Source organism: Daphnia pulex, chromosome 3, assembly GCF_021134715.1.
Source record: "Daphnia pulex isolate KAP4 chromosome 3, ASM2113471v1".
In the NCBI taxonomy this organism is placed as follows: Eukaryota; Metazoa; Arthropoda; class Branchiopoda; order Diplostraca; family Daphniidae; genus Daphnia; species Daphnia pulex.
The window spans coordinates 7875671-7894946 of NC_060019.1; the positions used below are offsets into that span (position 1 = coordinate 7875671).

General features: G+C 43.3%; 1 protein-coding gene across 1 annotated transcript; it reads right to left on the reverse strand.

Moving 5' to 3' along the window:
• Positions 1 to 15742: 15742 nt before the first annotated feature.
• LOC124190518 (box A-binding factor-like) lies at positions 15743 to 18148 on the reverse strand. Its single transcript, XM_046583215.1, has one exon. The coding sequence runs from the start codon at positions 17899 to 17901 to the stop codon at positions 15748 to 15750; it is 2154 nt and encodes a 717-aa protein (XP_046439171.1). The 5' UTR covers positions 17902 to 18148; the 3' UTR covers positions 15743 to 15747.
• Between the last annotated feature and the right edge of the window lie 1128 nt (positions 18149 to 19276).

Here is a 19276-nt window from a genome sequence, read left to right on the forward strand (position 1 = left end):
GCCCCATTTTTTTTGTGGAGTGTACATGTTTTGTGTATATACCACACCACCGTGTAAACGATGGCACTATATAAAGTATATATCTAGCTATACAGCCCCAGCACGAACCTTTTTGTAACCCCCCTCGAGAATATATAGAAAAGTGTTCGGCTGGCGGCTAAAAATCTCTGTGGAGTTATATTATAGACCCCAGCGTGCTACTGCTGTCTATATAGCCACTGATGTGTGTATGTGTACGTTATAGATCTTGGGGGGAAGGGGGGGGGATGTTGTCGGTGATGTTCCAGCATGTTTTGTGGACGGACCTGCCCGTCCCTCGACAACAGCGCAAAAGATGTACTCGAGTCTGTATACCTTTTTCGCTATTGTAGATCTCTGGCGACGACGACTAGAGTCGCTTATATAGATGTAGGCCAGATGTATAACAAAGTTAGTCGGCATTTGACATCATCCACACGCCCAGCGGGAGGGGGGAAGCTCATACATTATACCAGACCGTATACTATATAAAATACATAGAAATAAATATAGAAGAGAGCGGCAACAGCCAATCGAAAATCGATGCGCGGGAAAAACGAAAAAAAAATAAAAGTTGGTGCTGTCGGGCGCCTCAACACACAAAACTCAACCGTTTATTCCCGGCGGGATTTTTCTTTTCCCTCCAGCCAACTGCGCTACTTGTAAATAATAATCTATATCAATGTATATTATTATTGATGTGTCTGTATATTATAAAGTTTCTAGATATCCGCGTCTCAAAGCGTATATACGAGGAGCGTCGGGAAAAAGAGAAAAAAACACAAACTCCGCTGTCGTTCAAATCGTGTTATATTGCTCGTCGTCAAATGTCTAATAACTTATTCAAGTTTTCCCGCTAAAATGAGTTTTCTTTTATTATTTATTTATTTTTTCAAACAAGTAAAAGAAAAAAAAAACATAAATTGAAATAAGACTATTATCGCTTTGCGTCTAATAAATAAATAGCGCCGTTGATGTAACGTGAAGCGGAGCGCAACTCGAGATATTAGGAAGGTGGGAGGGGGTGAAGGAACTGGGCCACCACCAGCCATCGGGGGATTGGAAGGTGTCCTGTTGCAGATGGATGCGGATTAAAAATTCGGGGTAGCTATACTGTATACTGCTGCATATAACGCGGTCGGATGATAATATTTTTTGGGTCGTGTTAACTCTCTATAAGGCGTTTAGGTATTTGAAACCGCGCGCCGTTTGTTCCAAGCCTATTACGTGATCAACGTCAGCCGAAATCATTCGGATGTCTGTCGCCTGCTGGGCAGATGGTGTTCTTTGGGGGCTTCCTCCGGTGCACTGGTTAAATACACACAACAACAAGGTGCGATCGCATTTGATGCCCGTCAATTTTTCAAAAAACCCAAAAATGATTAATTTGAAAAAGGCGCCTCTATAGTTGCATGTAATTGTTTTATTTGGATAGGCAGATTTTTCATTTTTTTAATTAGTATTACGCAAGATGGGTGTAATTATTTTCGAAATAGAATTTTTGATGAATGTACTTTAAATGTCATTGCAACTCGGATGACGACGTGAAGTTTTGACGAAATGCAAATCATGTGGTAACCCATCTTTTCAGCATTTCTTGTGGCACCGTGGCTGTTACTGATGGCAAGTTATGACATGCAGGATAACGTTAGACCATCTGGAACGAGCTGGGGAACTATGAGCACTTTTAAAAAATAGTCTATTTAAGTCCGCCAAATGAATTGGTATCGATAGACTCTAGCAATAAGGAAATATCTCCACAATTGTCTAGCGCAAGGTTCTGATAATATCAGTCCAAGTTACTATCAATTGAAAACAGTGAAGTGTTACCTCAAGATTGATAATGTTCATTATTCAAACAGACTAAATTATTTTTCTTTTCGTGCTATGAATCGAATGAATTGATTTCACGATTCATTTCACCCAAATTCATTTTCCTATCTTCATCACTTCAAAAGAAACTTGCGCTGCTTGCTTCCTGCCTTGTTTCAAAAACCCATAAAATGATTCGTTTGAATAAACCGCCTGTATTGTTGTGCGTGTTAGTAAAATTTTGATATGCAGATTTTTCATGTTTTTAATGAAGTTTTACGCAAGATGGGTGTAATTATTAAAATAAAAGGACTTTTGATAAACGAACTTTAAAATTAATTGCTACTCGGATTGGTGACGAACTGGACAGCAATTGTTATTTTGTCAAATGAAATATCGTAGGCAGTAGAAGTTTTATGACAACGTCCCAAGCCTTGAGTAGTCTACCTGGGAATACATAACGATATTTCTTAATTATATTGTCGGTTCTCAGTGAAATTTTCAGGAATGTGAGTCTTTGGCCAAAAATCTCGATTGGACCATCACTAAGTATTCTGTTGGACGATTGGCAGAAGGTCCAATTGATATATGTAGATGAATGAATTGATTTGGCAGAAATGACTGTATCAGACTGCGATATAAAGTAGTAGCGATAGTTAAAACGCGGTAAGCAAACATCTAGACGTATGACTAGCGCATAGGTCCGGTAACCTTCCAAGATACTACCAATCAAACAAATGGTTGCGCTACTTCCAGATTGATAATGTTCATAGTTCACAATCCCAATCATAAATGATTTCTTTTGGCTCTATAAATCGAATGAATTTATGTCACGATTGATTTGCCCAAATTTATTTTCCTGTCTCTCTGTGATCATCGCAAAAAAAAACTTGCGATGCTTGCCTTCGGGCCCAATGTTTCAAAAACCAAAAATGATTCATTCGAAGAAGTCGCCTGTTTATTGTGCGCGTCTTATTTTATTAAAATATGCGGACTATTCATTTTTTTTTAAGTATTACGTAAGATGGGTGTAATTATTTTCAAAATTAGATTTTTGACGAATGAACTTTAAATTTCATTGCAACTTGCATTGGTAACGAATTGAACAGCAATTTTTATTTAATTAAATCAACTATCGTAGATAGTGGAAGTTATATATTAACGCTATAAGCATTGAGTAGTACGACTTGCTCATATTGACAGTATTTTATAATACATTTATTGGCTCTTGAGAGTCGTGAAGTGCAAGGTTTTCTTCTATTCAAGAATCCCAAGTTGAAACATGGTAAAGCACTATGCCGGATTAACTGCCAATTATCCGACACTGGCATTTTTTATGTTAACTTCAATGCAGCTTCACAACTCTTGAGACTCTTAAATTAAATCAGTATCAGTCTGCAATATAAAGTAGCAGTGATAGTTATCCGCGCTGAGAAAACATCTTGACTATTGTCTCGCGCCATGATCTGGCACAAATATTCCAATATACCATCAGTTAAGCAAATTGTTGCGCTACTTCCAGATTGATAATGTTCATTATTCACAATCCTGGCCTAGTATTTCTTTTAACTCTATAAATCGAATGAATTGATTTCACGATTGATTTTCTCAAATTTATTTTCCTGTTTCTCTGAGATCATCGCAAAAAAGAAACTTGCGCCGCTGCTGCGCTCAACGAAGCCATAAGCTGAAAAGTAAAAAGTTTTCGATTCCACAAAAATTTTGTACTGAATGTTTTCAAACAAGTTTAACCTCCCCACCCCTTGTCTGTTATTTTGTATATAGACGACCAAAGAAGCGAGTTAAGGGATCTGTCTAGAATAATCTGCCAGTCTCTATACTTTACAGCAGCTTTATCCCGGCTTTATCCTTTCATTTTTTTTTTATTGAGCATTACGCAAGATTTAGGTGTAGTAATTATTAAAAATAAGAATTTTGATGAAAGAACTTTAAATTTCATTGCAATTCAGATTGGTTACGAACTGCGCAGAAATTAAAAACTCAAATTGAACAGAAAACATTGATAGTAATTGTAATCTAGTTTCACCATCAGCTTTGTGATGAAAGATTTGTTGATATACAATTTCATTTCATTTAACAGTTAACCTGTATTCATGGTTAATTTGATCGAAACTGACAAACTGTTGGTGTGCCCAGACAGCAATGACGTTGATCAAACAAACGTTGCCACTAATTGTATGGTGGTCAGCTAAACTCAGTTTAGTGAACCCATTTTATCATGGCAACGTACCATGAACACTATAATAAATAAAATTTTACAAGCTTTTATATAAAAGTAGCGATAGGTAAACGTGACGAGGCAAAAATCTTGACGATTATGTAGGGCTAGCAGTTTATCAATAATATGATGAATTTCTTTCAAATCACAAATTGCTACTCTACTTCCAGATTGATAATGTTCATTGTTCCAAATCTTCAATTTCTGTTTTTTATTAATCAAACGAATAATTGATATCGCGATTTATTTAGAAAATTTCCCATTTCTTTCCATAGCAGAAGAACCTTGCTGCTGTGCCGCCGCTTTGCTCTACGCAGCCGAAAACGGAAAATTAAAAAGTTGTCGATTCCACAAAAAGTTTGTTGTGTATTCCCTTTGACTGTTTGCAAACAAGTTAAACCTCCTCTCCTTCCTCGATTGTGTTTTATTTTTTTATGGACGACCAGACGAGCGAGTGAAGTTAGATTCGCCCTAATGGGCCAGTCTCTAGACTTTTCCAGCAGCTTTTTCCTTTCACTCGTCTCTCCTGTGTTGTGTGTTTACTGTGTACACACAGCAGAGGCTCGCCTCATTAACGCCGAGCTCTGCGTGCACGAACGAACGGCAAATCGACGGCTAATGAATTGATTGGACCGTTTTTATTTCCGAAAGCCGATGGGGGAGGAGAGGCTGGCCGAGACTCGCGGGTTATTTGGCGGCCCACAGCAGCGCCCGTCCGTCTCGGCACGCTCTCTCTTCAAACCGTTGATGAACTGGAGCTGTTGTTGTTGTTCTCCTGTTAGTGTATATATAGTCTATAGCTTATCAAACGTTGCTCAAACTCAACTGCTTTTTCCTAGATCGGAGCCCGGCTGTGGCTGCCCAGCAGCATCACGTCCCTCCGTTTATTTCGCCTCATTGTATAGGTCCCATTTTATTAGCCGGAATAATCGAGCGACTGGATGTTTCCGCACGTCCGACCGTACACATAAACGTACATATATATACGGTCCGGCCTTATTTCGGTGTTTTCGACGTATACATCGGCCGGCGTTTTCCTCACCGGAGTACAACAGACAGACGGTCACAACCGGGACCCAACAATCTCCTCTTATTTGTGTGTCCCGCGTCTGGCTGCTGCTGCTGTTGGCTGATGTGTTAAACATTCAAAGATTGCCGTGCACAGCACAGCACGGATGCTGCTGGACCATTTTCTTTTCTTTCCTTGTGTTATATCCAGTTCTCGAATATATATCAACGATCAGCATTCAAAACTCGACTGCTGTGCCCCCCCCCGCCCAGTGTATAACCGACCATGCAAATCAGGGCCTCAAAACCTCCCCCACCCCGCTGCAGCCGTCAAGCCAATTTGAGGCTTTGCCTGTACATCAACTGTGTATATCTATATAGGCCTATATGTGTGTGTGTGGACTCGTTAGACATGCACGCAGGACGTCACGTTCTCCCGCTGCTTTTCTACTTGACATTCAGTCGCAGTTTCGCCGGCGACGGAAGATGCTGCTGCTGCTGCTGGCCAACATACAAGTCAAACAGTCACGAAAGAATTATCAAGGAAATCTATGAGGAACCACGGTCGCCAAACGACATTAGATTTCAACCTTTTTTTTAAGTATTTGGTAGTCAAATTAGCTTTTAAATAATAATTATTGGCTATATCGGATATAAAAAATTTGATCGTAACTTTTAAGTTTCAATATTCAAATAAACCGCCAATTTTGATTCGCGTTCAATTTTGTCAGCCCAACTTGATTTCCTATTGTTATAGGCTACATGTGGGACTGGGCAAGTAATTGGATGTACAGAAAACAATTATGTACAGCTCTCTCTATAAATTTGTAATTATTGTATAATCAGGTGTGGAGAGAGGGAGAAAAAAAGGGGGCCGTCTGAGACGAAAGGGGGCGGGCCTAGTTGTTAGTGAACCTTTTTTTCTCTCCCCCACAACTACATGTGTTGTGTGCTGCCGGTACGTGGTTTCAAACATGTAATGATGATGATGGAGTAGTGCTCCTGCTGGTCGTTTTGCTGCGGATGGATAAGATGATGAAGCTGTGGTCGCCTGTATAATGACGATGATGCTGGGCTTCCACCACCAGAAATTCCCACACGGTCTCTTCGATATTTTCCCGTGGCTGCTGGACAAGGTGTTGAACATCAAACTGGCCCGAGTCCATGTGAACGCCAACCCGCTGGTCAGACGGTTTCTTATTTTAGATTCTGACAGCGTGTGAATCTGAGACGTATAACGTTATATGTCATTAATAATTCCATCATACGGGGGTGGGGTATAGAATTATCTCGCCAAAGTCCCTCCTTATTTGGTGACGATCAAAACTAAATCGTTTATTTTTCTTGCTGATATTTTTGATGATGACTCGGCCCGACTGTATTGTATTGTCTGACTCATTGTAAAGCAATTGAAGGCTGCTTGGCACCGAACAAACAAACCCCCCGTCGTTTTTTTTTTTTGTTCGGTTGCAATCCATTGTTATATTTATTACATATGGTGTCGCATTATAATAGTCGCCATAATGTCTGTATCAGAATCTAAGACACAAACAAACGCCCTGAAAACGCCACTAATTGTTGAACATGGACCTGGCATCAGCAGTTATAATATGATCTCTTTTTATAGCCTGGAAAATTGGGCAGGATCTATTGTGTTGTAGTTGAATGGGTGGAAATGGCTCAATGTTTTGCGCTAAATTCGCCTCCGGCTGTTCTCATTTGAAATTCATCTGAGAGATTGTATACGTAGGCTATATAATACTCTGTGATCTAAGTGATGATTAACAAATAAATTTTTATTGTGCGAATGAAAGCGAAGTCATAAACTTTGGAATAGGACAATGGCGCTGAATGACGCAATATGGTTGCAGGGCCACCGAAACTCGCTATATATATATATAATACATATAGGAACAGCAGATGGAAAATAATTACATTTCCAGAACCGCAAAGAAGTTATAGTACCGTCGCTAGTTACTATACTGTTACCACTGCGCTCATTATTCAGCTTCATGAATATTCACTCGAAAAATTATGCGATGAATGTTATTCAGAGAAATGGCCCCGCGCTTTGACGTTGCCTATGTCTTGTATATACACACACCGCACATATATGATGTGAACGAGTCTATTATGAAAAATGTGCCGGTTATCTATTTTTCTAAACTGAAGAGCTTCTATACACACAACAGTCGAGAGAGAGAAAAGAGAAGACGTACAGTACGCATAGTACATATAAGAGCGCGGTGCAAGCCTCGCCATTGTCGTGGTGCAGGCGCTGGAATGTGTGGAGGAATGTCATCGTCACCTGGCAACTCGACGACGAGAGGAGAGAGAGTCACAGCTGAGAGCAGGGCAGACAAATATGTTTTGAAACGGAGGTGCTGTATACATCGAAAACTCCCAAAAGAGACGAGTGAGACGAGAGAGAAGGGCCACACATATATACAACACACACAGACGAAGCTTTTCATGTGTAGATGTCGCCCATGCCAAGAAGAAGAAGAAAAAGAAGAAAACATAAAAGAATGTCGTATATGGCGGAGAAGGTGTATATGTGTGTTATATAGCGGTGTGTTGACTTTTGAGTAGTGCCGGTGTGCTCGGTGGGGGTGGCTTGTTGACAATCCCCCTTTTCTCTTCTTCTTCTTCTTCTTCTTCTTTTCTTCTTATTATTACACACATATACACACGGAGCATTTCAGCGCGGTACGATGAGCCAGCGAAAAACTGTTGGACGCCTCTCTCTCTCATCTCCTTTGATTCTACCATTTCCAATCCGACATTATTTTACACACAACAAAATAGACTCGCACACAATCATTCTCCACCGGTTTTTTCTTCTTTCTTCCTACCAAAACCCTTTTGCTGCTGTTGGCTGACGAATATTTTTAGCCATCAGAGTTCATTTTTTCTTTTGACAGGAGCAGAAACAAATTTTTTTTTAAAGATTTTTTGAAAAAAGGTGTGATGATGTTATTGTTGGGGTTCGCCTCTGTCAATTCATTTGTTTTCTTCTCTCTCTCTCTCGGGAGTCGCGATGATTTCTGTAATAGAGTTGCTGCTGCGGTCGTTTGTTGTATTGGCACTACTGCGTGTTGATCTAGCGAAGAGAGACTGCCGTTTGTGTGGTGGTGCGTTGTTCGCCTGGGCGAGGCAATCCAAACATCCGCTCCTTAAACCTTTTTTTTCTTTTTCTTTTGCTGGGGTCGACCCCCTTTTTTTCGGTTGTTGGGAGAGAAGACTATCCCCTTTTAGTGGACAGGGGGGTTTGATGGCTCTATTTGCGCATATCTCCCATGTCTGTATAACCGAATATATTGTCATCAGGTGAGAGAGAAGCGATGCTACACAAATATAACAACAGCAGCCTTTATTTTTGGGGGGGGTCCGCTGTAGAGGAGCACAACAACATCCTGTCGCCCCCGCGTGTTTGCCATACATCTACTATACTATACGCCAAAAAAAAATGTGTGTGTTTAGATGAACAAAAAAGAGCTGGATGGCATCAGCTAGCAGGAGAGAGCGGAAACAAATAGGCGCGAGTTTGTTTGGCTATTATTATTATTATTATTATTATTAGATAGAGAGATGTGACACGTATAGAAGAGGTCTCGGCCTATATGCTATCTTGTTTTTGGCGTGTCCCGCCTATTATATACCTGCAAAACGGGTGTGACACTTTAGACGTGAAAGACGATCCTTTTATTGTGCGTACGTGTATAGGCCCATCGTCGATGATATAGCGCGGAGAGAGAAGAAAGACCCCCTCCTTCCGACTTCCTGTTTGCCAATGCAAGTTGATGATTATTTGCACAAGAGTGGCTCCTATACATGTTTTTTTTTTCCGACCGATCCTGTTTGCTTTTCTTGTCGCTATAGAAATATATGGTAGACATTATTATGGTTAGAGTGTGTCAACCGTCACCGATGACTTCAGCCCTTGGGGAAATATAGTATCTTTTGAGATTTGTCGGTAAATGTCGAACGGAAGCGACCACTTTTCAAGACAATTAGTATCAATATAAGACGTGTTTGTTATTACACGTTTTGGCAGGAAGCCTATACAACATGACGTAATAATACAAATATCCGGCAGCGGTTTATTTTCTCAAACGATTTTGGATGTAACACGAAAACCAAAAGAAAATAATATTTTTTTCCGTTTGGAGAAAAAAACGGTTTGTATAATTGTCGTCTATTTAATGGGCCTATAATCCGCGGTGGGAGTGTCCGTTTATAAACCTTTGCGTGTGCGATGTTTCGCCTGACGTGTGCACATAGCCTCTATAAGCTTTTATTTGATACATAGCGGTTCTCCATCAACCAAAGAGAAAAAGATGCTGCGTGGAAATAGACAATGGCGCTCGTGCTGATGCCCAGCACATATACAATTCTATATAGGCCCCGATGTGTTTACAGCTCTAACCTCTATACACGATCATAAAGACATTACCCACATATTGTGGCTAATCTTGACAGAGAAATATGCGGCGCTAGGTATATGTCTATCTATTCTAGAAATGTATAAAACAACATCTGCGGATTTAGTCGGCCGGCAATAACACACGCCCACCTTCTGGCTATACACTGCTGTGTGCTGTGGGTCCTGGGTCCCCTCCTTTTTCGGTATCGCATGACACGCTATACACATGTGTATGTGTACACGTTCACGGGGAGACTAGCTATCATGACTTTAATCCGTTCCTTTTTTTCCGCATCTCTTATTATCACCGCACGGTCGCGCTATTTTATAAATGTATTACACTATTACATCCGCACACAACCGGCCAGCCGGAATTATATCGTCGACAGTCAGTAGCCAGCAACTTGTCAGTTGCACGCAACAATAACCGCAATAACAAAAATAGGGGCACACCTTAAATTAGTTGATTTTTTTTAAATTTCTGATTGAATTAAACAATTTGGTTAGACTTTTTGTACGACATTTTGGGATTTTGAATGGTGACGTAAAAGTTAGCGATAGCATTTCCATAGAGTTACATCACGTGAAATTGTCAATCTTTTTTTGCCCTTCCACAATATAATCGATATATGTGGCCGCAATAATATTGAAATATATAAGCCGTAGAGAATCAAAGATGAATGTATAAGATGGCTGCTGCCTGGAAAAACAGAACGATTTCTTTTGATTTAAAATAAAGCCATAAAAATAAAAGAAAATCAAGAATAAAAGTCCATTCTTGGAAAAAGTTACATCGCGGGGGCTTCTATATGTATATAAGGCGCAGAGTTACGTCTTGGGTCTCTCAACTATCTAACAATGATATACAAAGGGACGAGGGAAGCTCTATTATTTTCCAACAGGCGATCCGGTTGAAATTTGAATAATTCGGCACCGCTTATATATTTCAATGCTGCTGCTCGTGAATCTATCTATCTATCGTACTATGTAGAAATAAAATAGATCTATTCAAGCGAAAATGCTATCTAGACCGCGGCGGCTTGGACTTGCCGCCCATAATATTACATAATAGACAACACCACCAGCACCGCTGGATATATACGACCTCTCTCTCTTGTGTATGCACCGATCTACATAAATGTATATGCTGCTTGCTACAAATCAACTTGCTGGGCTCGAGCTCTGGCTGCTGCTGAATGCGGCAGCAGAAGTCAACACTAGAAGGGCAGCAGTAAAACCCCACAAAATTGGCCCCTTTTTTATACCCTAACCAGAGGCGAAATATCTAAGAAAAAATTGAAGAAAATACAGGAGCATCAAAAGAATAGAAGAGACGACTCGATTTGCATCCGCCGCACAATCGACAGATCTTATAGAAAAATGGTGGGCCGTTTTGAATGCAACACGCACAGGGAAAAGAAAAAGTCACAAATTGGGCCGATATGCTCATAAAAAAGGACAAAATTTCGGGCCCGGGGTTCTTCGTCGTGTCCCTCAAATGACAACCGTTTCGGTCGGTAATAATCCGAATGAATGACGGACTGCTGCATATTATTACAACCAGCTTATGCGAGGAAATTCGAATTGCTGGGAGCTCTGAATAATAATCAAATCATCAATAATCGAGCAGCGCGCTCTCGCGGGCCGTCTAAAATGCGTCGTTGTGGTTAGGGGGTAGATCGGAGCAGCTTATAAAACGTTGCTGATGTGCTGTGGCCTATTGACAATCGAATTTTCAATCAATTGGCTTGAGTTGTGTTGTCATCCCAACAGCAATTTTTGTGTTGTGTGTCCCCCCCCCCCTTTTTGCTCTTTTTATTTCTTCGCCGGTTCCTAACGGATTTAGACGTGTAGGACTGTAGGGGGACTAAATGGAACCGCCGATGATGATGGGCGTGTGCCAGTCACCGGGCTAGCAGCAGCAACCATTTTTTGAAAATATACTATTCCCGCGGTTTATAAGTAGACCCACAAACTCATTTGCATGGCTTATTCCCATGAATTTAAAACCCCATTCTATAGCGCAGCACTGCGTATATTTGCATACAGCCGCATCTATCCACATATGCAGGCGTAGAATAAATTAGCCGATTTCTTCTCGTCAAAATAGGCCTAATTGCCAATTGGTAATCAGAGTCACGTTCCATCTCTTCGATTGCGTCTGCGATGCGTTTGGACATTTTTGTGTCTTTTATTTTTTAACCAGCAGCAATTTAGCGCCCAGTCATCACCCCCGGGTTCACGTGTCAAATAACCCAGCCCGGCTTGTGTCAACCAACTATAGCGCCCTGCCATCCGCGCACAGACAGACGCACTCCACAGCAGAAAGAATCAAAGAGTTTCTGATACGGAGAGGGTGGACATAATATACGGTACGTAGTACGCCGACAAGAAAATATTTCAACTATGTCTCCACTTGTGTCTGTTCAAAAACCAAACAGCTAGAGAAAGTTGAAAATAAATAAATAAATAAAATAAAAGCACTATAGTTATTTTTCCATCCAGCATATTTTCTGCTGGGGGGCTAAAAGAACCAATCTAACAGTACACACGGAAGAAACAAAAAATTTGTGTCTTGTAGAAGAAAAAAATACGTTTTTTTTTGTATGTGTGTGAAGAACACAGCAGCAACATCAACAGAGAGAGCACATATATATACACACAAAAGGTTGGGATATAAGAGCTAGGCATTCCGGCGCTGACTAATATTTGAGTTTTGGTCCTCCTCTTCTTCTTCTTCTTCTTATTTCTTTCTTTTATGCCCATCATTTTTTAAAAACAAATAAAAGACCCCGCATAGCTCGCCTATTTTCTGGACATGTCTGATGGTAAAAATGTCCCACCGTTTAGACATTTTTTCCGACCAACGAATATTAATCGAATTTCCGACACGCAATCCGATGCAAGACAATTCGTGTGTGGGCAGTGGATATAATATAGAAGAGTCAATATACCGGCCAGCAGTTGGTCTGGTCTGTCGATATCAATATAAATGTGGATTAGTAATAACAGGGGCAGATATATATGAGCCAGAAGGTTTTGCAGACATAGAAATGAGGTCTGGGACGGAAACTGGTGACGCAAACTGTTCGACAAATAAGAAAATAAAAAAAAACGGATAAATATTAAATCAATACGACGATGAAACTAAATATCCAACTGCCGGCTCTCATCTATATATGTACGGTACAGACGGACACACAACTTTGATGTGTATATGTACGAATATAGACACACACACGTACACATCACACCAGGTAAAGTAGGTGAGAGAGTAGACTGTCGAGCTGTTCAAACAGAGATGAGCCGGCCAAGCCCGCGCTTGGAAATACAAGTGCTGTGTGCTGTCCTGTGCGTGGGTTAGAAAATAAAAATTTCGGTTCTTTTTTTTTCTCCGTCGCCATTTTATATTTGGCCAGCTGGAGAACCCCGTTTCATTTTTTTCCCCATACGAATAACCGTACACGTATCGAATCAACAAGATCTAATTAAAAATATTTCACGTCTAGATTTATATCGGCCGATTAAAAATGAATAAAGAATTATCCCGGGGTTATACATCAGAGCCATTAGCTGTTGGCTGTTTGGGTTTTTATTTTATTTTTATTGACTCTGTGCAACATCTTACACTACACCTCCAGCCTAATAGATCTAATAGCTGTCGGCTATATCTCTGTAGTATATCTCTAGACGAGAACTGACAGTTGACATAAAAGTGCGTGGGAAATCAACAAATAAATCAATAGAGAAGTCCATCGACGACGTCGGTCGCCTGTGTTAACGTGCGCACCTCGTCTGTGACCCTGTTAACTGCCGGGTGAGAATATCCAGCCAAAAAGGGGCCTCTACTGCACACACACACACTGAGAGAGGGGAGGGATCACAGAAAGGTGTGTGTGTATATCTCTACTTTGTTGTGTGTGTGTGTGTGTTAGGGGCGGTTTCACCAGACGGACAGAAGAGGAATTCCAACAGCGTCTACATTACCGCGCGTTGTTGGTCCGCGCACAAGAGAGAAAAGGTACTACAAAGAAAAAAGAAAAAATCTAATATGTGTATACAAAAAGTCAACGCTCTCTCTCTCTTATTCTCTGCTGCGCTGGCCCGGCTCTCTTAGATATATTCCTTTCCACTCGAACGCTGTTGGCCGTGTATAGATCCGTGACAGTCAACAGCCCCAAACGCTCAAGAAAAAATCTATAAGTGTATCGCGTAAGGTATGAATATCCCACAGCCAATACACTATAGCACCTCCCTCCCATGAAAGGAGAGAGAAAATGTCTAAACGGCCTATATAGCCTTCATCATCTCTATTTAGACATTTAAATTCAATTTTGACGTTGAAATCTACTACGGTTCTGTCCGGCAACCAGGAATCGTTTCCAGCCGTTGGTTGTACGCAAGTTGGGGGGGACCGTATCAAACTTTTCGATGAGTTGTGAACGCTTGATTTTCATCTGGTCCTTGGTATTATAGAGGAGCCAACTTTTTTTCCCACCCACGTTAGATTCGATTGGGCGTTAAGAGTGCTGGGCGCGCGCTGCTGCTGTCCTATGTATATACAATTGTAGCGTATCCAACGAGCGTGACTAACGTGCTCCTAGGCTCGGCTGCTGGTTGTGTTGGACCCAATTAAATCCGCACGCCCCGCCGGAGATCAAATTCGAATTTGGCGCGCCACTTAAATCAAACGAGACAAGAAAAAAAAATAAAATAAAATAAACGAAGGCCTATCCGTCAAGAGTCTCTCAGGCACACAGGCCTATATATCTTCTATCTAAAGATGTTGGACGAGTTGGTTTAGATATGTTATCATCACGGCGGGCCATTGTCCGGCTCCTATATGTGTCCTCCAGCGTCAAAAGCCGGAAACGATTAAGGGTCCGCACGCGCTGCTGCTGCTAGCTGCTGCTGCTGCTCTACTCTCCGGCGACCAATCGAACCTATAAATAGAGAATCACATCTCGCCCATATAGACATCTAAATAATACAATATAAAAGAATAATAACATTAACCGGCCGGCACTCCATTAACAAGTCTATTGTGTCTTGTCCGCCATGCCCACTGACTGTGTGTACACTACAACACATCCATCGGTATAGCCGAGGGTATAGCGCGACGTTGCTGGGAGGGGCTTTTGATCAATGTTCAATAGCCCGTGTGTGTGTGTGTGTACTATACTTGCTCTCCTTTTCATTTCTATTTGAAAGCCATCACCAGTGAAAAAATAAAGAGAGAAAAAAAGATTATAGGGTCCTATAGGTCTTTTAATCTACGCGCCACACACACAAAATAATGATAACATGTGTATAGAGATATAAAAACGACTAGGCTATATACAAGGTCCTCTTCATTCCGTGTCAACGCGTTCCTATATGTACCGTACTACATCTATTCTGCCATTGAATTTGGGGTTGGTGTTGTAGGCCATCGACTCTTGTGTGTGTGTGGGACCGACTCTTCGACGTTTCCGCTCGAGCGCCAATGTCTTGTTCACCCCTCCTCTATAGACATCGTCCCATCCGCGCGCTGGATTTTGACGCGCTGCGGGAGATCTGCCCATAGCAGCCAGAACACAAATAGTTTTTTTGATCAATGGGCGAAAAAGATAAACCCGCAAAAATCTACATTTCGGAAACAAAAGAAATCGAAATGGAATGTACGACGACACATTTGTATCGATCAATCAGCCTATAGTATTTTCTCTTAATCCGCTTTTGAGAATGTGTGTGTGTGTGTAAATCGTGTTAAGTCGCGGATTGTCCGAATTTTTTCTGCCAAATCTATAGTCAAACATTCTCGGATGTGCGAGAGATGGTATGCAAAGATAGGGCGCCAAATTCGAAATTTAAAAACAATATTTGAAATGAATGGGAATCATTTTTTTCATTTGAATTTTATTTCACTCGACTGGAGAAATGTGTAGACACTCAAATTATCTTTACAATGACACATGACAAAATACACACGATTTAGATTTGTATATATGCGCGAATTTTTATATTTTTTTGTTTTTATGTTGCAATCGAAAAACATCGAATTTTAGAAATTGTTGAATTGTTTTTTGTTAATTTTTCTTTTTTTTTTCTGGAATGAAAATTGTGATTCGAAATTCGAATGACGAGGAACTGACGAAATATATTAAATGACACAACACCAATTTACAGTCAATAAAACACAACAATCAATCATCGATCCGTGTGAAATACCGTTGAATCAAATCTAAAATTCAATTGTTTCTTCTTAATGTTTGGCCGTCAAACTGGCGGCGGAATTTTTGGGTCCGGCTGCCGACGAGGTCGAATCGCGTTGCTGTTGGAGTTGTTGCAATTGTTGTTGTTGCTGCTGCTGCTGCAGGCAGTTGATCCGCATCACCTCGGCCACTTGCTCGTAATATTTGGTCAACTGCTCCATGCCGGAAGGCACGGAATGATTGAGCGGAGTGCTGCCGGACGAGAGCTGCTGCTGGTGCAGGTAGGCCGCCGCCTGCTGCTGGTGGTGGCTGAAATGGTGGCCGTTGTTGTTGATGAGCCGGTGAGGCCCAATCAGCGGAAGCCGCAGCGATCCGGCGCTGGATATCGGCTGCTGCTGGAGTATTCCGCTTCCTCCGTTGCTGGTCGGTTGGTGGAAGCGCCACAATCCGGCGGCAGCGGCGGCCGCAGCAGCAGCAGCCGCAGCAGCCGCCGCCGCGATGGGCGACGACGGAACGGCCGGACTAGAGGCCAACGATTTGGCCGGATCGACGTCGCCGGAAAGATTGTGGGTCTGCGGCGGACTGGTCGAGCCCAACCGGCGGAGGTGATCGTCCTCCTCCGAGTCTTCGCTCACCACATCCACATCTTCATCCAGCTCGATCTTGATCCGCTTATTATCGTTCCGCCTTCCGGCATCCTCTTCTTCGTGACTCTGACTGCTTCCGGCGCCGGAACTGCGTTCCTCCTCTTCATCCGTTTGCCTCTGGCGCTCACCGGCCATGACGTGCTGTTCCTCGTGACGGGTCGGTTGCGGATGATCATTCCGGCCCAGCAGACTGGCCACGTCGAACAAACGCTTCCGGGCCGGAGCCGATGACCCTACAATTCCGGGCGGATGAGACTGCTGCTGCTGCCGGTGCTGGTGGTGATTGTTGCCGACCTGCTGCTGGCCGTCGTCGGACGAAGCCGATGGTGACAGCGACGTCATGTGCGGAATGGGTGCGGCGGATGCAGCGGCCGCAGCGGCCATCATCAGGACCGAGTGGTGGTGCTCCATCATGAGATTGCGGTGGTGATGCTGCGGATGCATTCCGCCGCCCAGGGCCTCCACCCCGTGGTGGTGGCCATGGTGGTGGTGGTGATGGAGGCCCCATCCGGCGGCCAGCGAGGCGGCCACGTGATGGGCCGTGACGGGCGACGGCGGCGGCGTCGGTGAGTCCTCCTCGTCGACGGCCAGTCCCATGTGCTTGCGGACCTTGCGCTGGGCTTTGCGCCGCCGGAAATCGCCCTTGGTGAAGTCCTCGATGTTGGCCGGATGGATGGCCCAGTAGTGGCCCTTGCCGTTGGCGCTCCGGCCGGCCTTGATGAAACAGTCGTTGAGCGACAAATTGTGGCGGATGCTGTTGCGCCAGCCAGGGCCCCTGGACCGGAAGTAAGCGTAATTGTCCAGGATGTACTGGTAGATGTCGCTGAGGACCAGCTTCTTGTCCGGCGAGCCCAGGATGGCCATGGCGATCAGGCCGATGTAACTGTGCTGAGGTTTAGGCTCTTCCGCCAGGCCCACCATTCCGCCCGGATGACCTCCGCGCATCAGGGCAGCGGCGGCCGATTGCTGGTGATGGTGGAACAGCCGGGGATCGCAGTGCTGTTGTTGTTGTTGCTGCTGTTGTTGCTGTTGTTGTTGCTGGAACTTGGCCGCCGCGTAGGTGAAGAAAAATGAACTCAAATCGGTGGATTGGTGTTGTTGCTGTTGTTGTTGACCTGGAGCTGATGGATTGTTGGCGGGTGCGGAATTGTTGGCGGAATTTCTGCTGCCCAGCTGGGCGGAGAGTGCGGCGGCGGCGGCTACCTGTCCGGCGTAAGGGTTCATGAAAGCGGCTGCCGGATGGCCGACTCCGGCGAAGCGCAATCGCTCGGCCATGGCGTAATTGTAGAGCTGGATGCGGTACTGATCCAGCGCCGCCGGATTCGGCTGCTGCTGCTGCTGGAGATTGACGTGCGGATGATTAGTGACGGCGGCGGCCAGGGCCGACGAGGAAACGACGACGGAAGAAGCCGAAACGGAGGCCGGCGAAGTCGACGACATGTTGGCGTTGTTGTTGTTGTTGTTACTGCTGGATTCGCTTTTGAACGAGAAATTGAGCGGCGGAATAAGGGGGCCCAGCTGAGGCATTCGGTTCGTTGGCGACTCGGCACTACTCATGACACACTGTCCAATCGAATTTTCGCTTGCCTGACACACTCGATCGGCTTTTCCCAGTTTCACCCGATCTAAAAATTAAAATCACCTTTTTTTCTTCCGGAAACCAAAATTGAAATGTCTAAACGGAATTGTGTTGCTGAACGGGGGCCTGAGTGCTGCTGCTGGACTGGGACTGGGACTGATTGAAAAATAAAATGGGAGAGCCAAAAAAGAAGAGCTCTTGGTTTGTCAACGTCCAACGGGGGAATTCAGCATCCAACAGTGGCAAACAGCATCTTTATTTGTTTGTGCTGTGTGTCTCTGTCTGTGTGTGTGTTGAGTAGCGGAGCTGTGCGGGGCAGAGCGCCCGAGCTCTTGGTGGGCTGGGCCTATCCATGTACACGCATGAATCTAACAAAATCAAAATACATATCAGCCAGGGCCCGGCTCAATCCGGTGCAGCGGATTGGTCGGATCGGCTGCCAGCTCCTCCCATCGTGGCCATCGTCGGCCCTCTCCCATTGGCAGCTCCCGCACACTCGACACACATCCACATAACCATCCGCTTTGATTCTCTTTTTTTTATTTTATTTTTTTTATTTTTCCGGGGGGAGAGATTCTTATATTGCACACCGAACTCCGCCCATCGCCCATTATTGTTTGCTGTCGGTTTTATTTTTATTTTTCTTCCAGGACCGAATGTAAGCGGGAAATCAACGCTCCGGCGATGGATGAGAGAGAAAAAATATTACAACAACAAAACATCACCAGACGCGCAACGCTGCAACGTCTATAGCTATAGATGAGACTCCTCCCACTTTATGCGGCACATCTGCTGCCTCTGATTTGTTGTTTTCTTACATCATCCCTTCGATTTCAGTAATATGAAATAACTCGACTAAAATTGCTCCGGTCGCTTTTATTTTTATTTTTTATTAAAGCAAAAGAATTATCATTTTTATTTTAATTCAAATGTTGCTTTGAATTATTGGAATTTCATCGGAATGCCATTAGCGATAAAATCGACGTAATGATATAAATAGACACACAAATGCCTGAATTCTTTTTCTTGCCAGTTCCCACCGCATAAAATAAGAAAATGAAACGGAAATTTTCAAATAATTTGAGGACACACACGCAGAGTGTGTATCTGTGATGAGCGTCGATACACACACATACAGCACTACATACTATGAAAATAGAAGATGTCGAATAAAAGAGATATTAGACGAGGCCCTGTAATCATATCGCGGTGAACCGCGCGCAATACAAAACGGCCGACGGTGTCATTTGTCCATCAAGGGCCGCCATCACAGCAGCACATCGTTACACAACAAATCACCCCCTTCATCTTATCATTTTTTTTTCTTTTCCTTTGAAAAATAAAAATGGTGAT